This window comes from Vollenhovia emeryi, unplaced genomic scaffold (genome assembly GCF_000949405.1).
Source record: "Vollenhovia emeryi isolate VEMERY1.0 unplaced genomic scaffold, V.emery_V1.0 DF939160.1, whole genome shotgun sequence".
NCBI classification, from domain to species: Eukaryota; Metazoa; Arthropoda; class Insecta; order Hymenoptera; family Formicidae; genus Vollenhovia; species Vollenhovia emeryi.
The window spans coordinates 1,457,602-1,463,601 of record NW_011967206.1 but is presented as its reverse complement, the minus strand read 5'-3'; the positions used below and the strand labels follow the sequence as shown (position 1 = coordinate 1,463,601).

The following is a 6,000-nucleotide window of genomic DNA, read 5'->3' as shown; positions in this document are numbered from 1 at the left end:
AAAGCACCCCAGGGGAGCGATCACGTGCACGATCGAATTCGATCGGTCGACTTCTCATACGTTTCTACTCTACAGGTTTCATGGTTCATGCTTATTTATTATAGGATAGTTTCCCTCAAACCATAGATTGATCATGTACGAAGAGTGGTATCGGATGGCATATTCCTTCTCGAATTCGAATTCGATTGCACGTGATCGCTCCCCTGGTTTCTCTTCGAGACACAGGCCTTAACGATTCCCCTAGCAGTCGTAGGTTGGCAGGCCGCGCCGGCGTTCCGCGCGGCGTTCAGCGCGTTGGCGGCGCGGCGTGCGGCGCGTTTGACGTGTGAGCGGCGCGCCGGGGTAGAGAGCAGCAAAACAGTCCGAAAATACTACGACGGCAATGGCGGACGACGAGTTACCACCGGGATGGGAGAAACGTCTCAGCAGATCGACCGGTACGTTGACGCCCGACGGGCTCTCGCGGCCGCGCCAGCGGCGACTCGCGGGCCCCGAGTCGCAAATTTCGCCACGGCCGCGTCTCGTTTTCGCCGGCGCGCCGCTGCGACGGCCCCGCGACGTGCGCGGTGTTTCGTCAACGTTTCGCCGATCAATTCGCACGGGGGAGACCTGGGGGACGCGCCCGGCGCACGCCGAGGCCCCCCTCGTCGCATCCTCGACGCGATCGTACGTACTTCGCGGCCGGTGCGAGTTTTCCGGCGACGAGCGACCGAGCGGCGCGCCGGCTACGGCTGCTGGAGACGGTCGGTCGCGTCTCACCCGGGATTTTGCCGGGAGAACTTGGAAATATCACACGTACTCGATATCAACTGACCTTTTGCCGACTGTCCGTTGACTTTAACCAGCGAGCCTGCGAGAGAGCCTTGCGGGGATGTTGAATTGATTGCCTTGTTAATTATGCCAACTTTTTCAAAATCAGTGCTTTCATTGTTTGTGCGTCGACTTGTAATAGAGAAGCATAGCTCGAGCTCGGTCTGATCTGCTTCTATCTCTAACCCCGGTCTTCACCGACGTCGTTTAACTTTGATCTTGGTTTAAATCGTCTTGTCTCTTTCCGATGCTTATTTCTCAACGACATGCATTGTATACGTAGATCAAGCATTCTGGTCTGCACAGTGAAGCTGAAAGTTTGAGGGTGAGATAGTTGTTTGGTGTTTACTGCTTTCTTGCTCTAGCTTATTATCTCACCTTTTCGTAGAATACTATCACTGGAGCGGGGCTCACCCGCTCCTTAGTGAAAGCATAGGAATGCTTGGTCTATGTGTACATGTTGCTATTTCTACACGGAGAGAATTTTCTCTCTGCCCTGAAAATTATGTAATTGTGGGACAACATAGCACTTCAAAGAACTTTGTGAGAGTATTTTGAAATTTTACCATACATTTTACTAGTAAAATGTATGGTAAAATTTGCGAACATGGCAACATAGCATGTTGTCCCACAATTGCATAATTTTCAGGATAAATTTTAAGAGAAAAATTCCCTGTGCACCAATGTAGATTAATTTTTAGCCCAGTTTGGCTAAGTTTTTGTCTTTCCAATTCCTGAGACTAGAGAAAGATTAAGTTAAACCAAGATCAAAGTTAATCTGCACTGGTGGAAATGAGCACAAAGGGGACAGTCAAAAAGAGGCAAAGGATGAATTAAACTAGTTGTAAGATCCAAGTTAAACGTTAGTGAAAACGGGCACAAGTCTATTTCTTTGAAAGTTACAAGTACACAATTTTGCCTTCGAATTTCTTGACCATAATCGTGATATTTTATTAGTCCTTAGAACATTCAATGCCAAGTCCTGTCTCGTATAAACACGGGGCGTTGCGAAAACGATAAAAATGTATTTGATATTAATATTTAGTGTATAACAAGAATAAAGACTTGTTGTCATCAGTACATAATTAACAGCGTAGGAAAATTGATAACCGACGCAACTGGCAATTTTAATTGGAGACAATTTATTGCGAAAAAATATCACCTCAGCCAGGGTTTGAACCTGGACTTTTCTACACTGTAGGCGAGTGACGCCCTACACTGTTAATATTTAGGTTTTTGCGTCAAATGAATGCAATTATTACAGGTCAGCATTATTATTTAAATATTTATACCAAGGAAAGTCAGTGGGATAGGCCAGATAAACCAGCGGATCCAAACAAGGATGAACCTGACGAAGTGCAATGCTCTCATTTACTTGTCAAACATTCAGGCTCTCGGCGACCCTCTTCCTGGCGAGAGGAAACCGTTACTAGGTCAAAGGACGAAGCTCTCGAGTTGGTGAAATGTAAGCCTATGACATCTTTGCAATTTTCCATTCCACCAAAGTGGAATATTTTCCTCCAAATTTTTTATGTCCATTTGCGAAACAGCAAGTTTGGAAATTGTACTCGGAATCTTTTGCTCGATAGGCAACTGCTCGCTAAGCTATGCAGCACTTTCAGTTGTAATTATCATAACAAAATGTCTTTTCAACAGCTTATAGAGAACAAATCGCGTCTGGCAAAGCATCGTTTGCGGAACTCGCCTCCAAGTACAGCGATTGCAGTTCGGCAAAGCGCGGCGGTGACCTCGGACCTTTCAGTCGGGGAGCGATGCAGAAACCCTTCGAGCAGGCAGCATTCGCACTGAAGATCGGCGAACTGTCGTTACCTGTGCACACAGATAGCGGAGTTCACATCATCAAACGGACTGCATAAGCCAGTTCAGCCTGAAACGATTTGTCGATACTTTGCGAGAAATATCTTTCTCTTTCTCTCTCTTTCTCTCTCAATCTTACTGTTTATAAATTTATGCCAATGGTGTTCTCCCAACATTCTATACACTGACTGTTGTGGTAAACTTATTTAAGTCAGCATGTGAATTTTATGCTCATTTTAACTTTCACAATTTCAAAAGATATTAAAGCATACTTTTTGTCTTCAGTGCTTTTTATAATGCATAATAATATATAATTCCGCTTTGCAATAAGATAATAAAGTAATGGTGCAATTATGAAATTCAGGCATCATTAGCATTTTAAAGACAGAATTAAGTATTGCATATGTAACAATGTTATCATGTTAAAAGCGACAATATTACTACCATCTCCTGATATTAGAAGACATAATATTTCAGTACATGTTCCTTGAAGAGTGTCGTTATCGCGGAATGTTTTAATTGGAATGATTTAGTGAGTTAACATTGATGTATTAATACTGATAGTTGACTAGTTTTCACACATTACATTCTAAAACATGAAAGAATCAGTTAGCAGCAATAGCATACCTGAATATGACGTAAGACTCCAAGCAAAATTAATTCAAGCGCAAAAATGCCTTATAGTCCCGTGGAAACAAAATTTCTAAAACGTATTTCTGTAACGTCTAGAATGTGATGCTTGATAGATACGAAATTCATGACGAAAGTAAATCAACTATCGGTGCTAATATATTGCTATTAAATGTCTTCCCTGACGGAAGTTGAAATATTGACTGCACAATAACACTACTGCAATAATTTTGTCTGTTACTGTAATTAGGGCGAAATCAAAATTGTTAAAAACATTTTAATGTGGTATATTTTCAGTAATTAAATTATAACACTGTAATTGTATATTGATTGGCCAACTTTAATAATGATTTCTGTTTATTGTATCTTGTGCTAAGTGATTTCTATTTAAATGATAAGGATTAATTTGATTATATAATTGATCAATAAAATATTTTATTCCATGGCTGGAGAAAGGTTGCGATTAGATCAAAAGTAAATTTCGTGCGAGTAAATTTTTGCGCAATTTTTTAAATGTATTGACAAATCATATTATGATACGATATTTCTTTCGTTCAAACTTTAAATAAGTTGTATGAACTACGAAATATGATATATTTACTTCTTGCTTGTCGTCCATTTTCCATCACTATGTGATATTTTACATATTTATAATATGATATGTACTTCAACATTTCAATAAGCATTTCCATTGCTTTGCCTCGCGTAGAAAATTGTAGATATGTATTCTCGATATATAATGTTGGGGGGAAGAGGAATTACGAGTGGCTATAAATATTACGGATTGAAAGGATATAAATCACATTTCCGAAAACCACTACCTTCCAATCCAAAATTAATATGAGTTTGTTGTCGTTAATGTAGTACGGTGGGGTCAAATGCTCTTCTTCGAATAAATAAATTATAGACAGGAGGATAATAAAATTAAGGAAATATTTTGAAGTGTTTTATCTACACATATGTTTCCACACTCTGAAAGACGTGAATCTTTTGGAGGTAGTTAATTTTAAAAATAGATAATTCATATGTAACCCTGTTACATGTAACTTGTATTACGGAAAAATACATTGTTTACGTTCGTGACGTAAAATGTATGAGACTAGCACAAAATGTGAATCGATGCAATTTCAGGAAATCAGTTTTAACTTTCTTGTATAAAGTATAAGTTAATACGTTACGTGTGAATTCAAAATACTCGCCGTTATGGTTTCACAAAGTGATTTGTATTTAAGTGAACATTAAATGTACATGTAGCAGAGGAATTATGTATTTGTTGTAAAAACTCACTCTAGCAAGACTTTGTAACTCTGAAATTTATCTGTAATTTTACACACTAGTACGACAGTTAGATTTATTTCAATGACTTGTTTTTGTCTCTTTTTTTCTTTGCCGTCTTTGATATTTTTAAATCACAATACTGTTTAACTGAATTGTATATACATAAAATACAAGTTACAAGAAAATGCTTGCATTTTGCTTTCGGAAGTAAGTAGTAGTTTTAAGGTAAGATTTTCGTGCTCAATTAAAATTGTTGGAGTATTTCCAAATCGATTTGATTATGGAATATTGTTTCTGAAAGAACCGACGTATTTATATGCATAATATATGTATGTCATAGCGGCTCATTTAGGTAGAAATGCAATTACATGTAATATGAAGGTTTACTTAATCATTTTCTTCCTGTTTCTCACGTTGACCGAAAAATCATAAAATGTAAAATTCTGTGCGAGGTCAAAATACGATTACCTGAATCTGACGAAGGAACAGCCTTTCACGGTCGTTATTGAAAATTTTACATAATTTTGGCTCTTTGTCATTAACGTGAAATGTTATCGAGGAGTGTAAGAGGAAAAACGAAAAAACTCGAAGACTCGAATCGTTCGCGATATTATTACAGATCGACAAACATGCACCGACTGCTGTGATGACTCGTGACTATGTTCACATTTAATCGAATCGTGTTTTCTTGCAGGAAATAAAACGTTACCGTTGCCGTTAAATTAAAATATCATTTAACGTTTCAAGCCTGACATTGTAGATAATTATCGTTAATTATTAATCGCTACTAATTACACGCTTTTTAATTTTATTGCATATGTGAAACTTGAGTGATGAAATAGGGGTCGCCAAATAAAATGCTGCGAGTCAATCGCTACGTATTTGTCGATTTAGCTTCTATCAAAGAATGAAATACATTTTCAATACTGATAGGTCATGTATATGTACATACATTTTGTATCTTTAATTCTTTAAAAAAAACTATTGTTTTAAATTTGAAAAAAAGGTGTTTATTGTTCATTGTGAAAAGTTATAAAATAATTTTTTTATATAGCAGGATTTTCTTTCTTTAAGAAACAAAATAATATTAAAACTTTGCATGGCTGTATCGAGATAATGGGATTTTTGGCGTTTCAACAATGCGCTCCAGTGAGAAATTCGTCGAAACGATGTCGACTCAACATCGATTCGACATCAGTTTGACGGTGTCGATGTCGAATTGACATTGATCGACGAGTCATTTCTAACTGGGGCTTCTTGAGAAATTTTTATTTAAAAAAATATATAATTAGCAATAGTAATAGAGGCTGATATACTTTATCAACTCATAATTGAGTTTTAATGTCCTTAATTGCGACCGCTATGTTTACTGTCAATGGTATGCGTTATTATAAGTAATTGCTCACATTTTATTATATATTTTTTAGCTCCAAAAGTTGAAGAGTGAAAATTGTGTGTAGATGT

The 6,000-nt window shown here is 37.8% G+C and overlaps 1 protein-coding gene across 1 annotated transcript; it reads left to right on the top strand.

Moving 5' to 3' along the window:
• The first annotated feature begins 272 nt into the window (after positions 1–272).
• LOC105564727 (peptidyl-prolyl cis-trans isomerase NIMA-interacting 1-like) lies at positions 273–4,922 on the top strand. Its single transcript, XM_012017341.1, has 3 exons — positions 273–437; positions 2,075–2,275; positions 2,467–4,922. Exons 1-3 carry the CDS (start codon positions 383–385, stop codon positions 2,685–2,687), a joined length of 477 nt encoding a protein of 158 aa, XP_011872731.1. The 5' UTR covers positions 273–382; the 3' UTR covers positions 2,688–4,922.
• The last annotated feature ends 1,078 nt before the right edge of the window (positions 4,923–6,000 follow it).

Excerpts from the sequence above, each read along its gene's own strand:
- LOC105564727 (XM_012017341.1), top strand. The coding sequence starts at position 383 with ATGGCGGACGACGAGTTACCACCGGGATGGGAGAAACGTCTCAGCAGA. Across the intron at positions 438-2,074 it reads ACGTCTCAGCAGATCGACCG|GTCAGCATTATTATTTAAAT; the intron begins GTACGTTGACGC and ends CAATTATTACAG. Across the intron at positions 2,276-2,466 it reads AGCTCTCGAGTTGGTGAAAT|CTTATAGAGAACAAATCGCG; the intron begins GTAAGCCTATGA and ends TCTTTTCAACAG.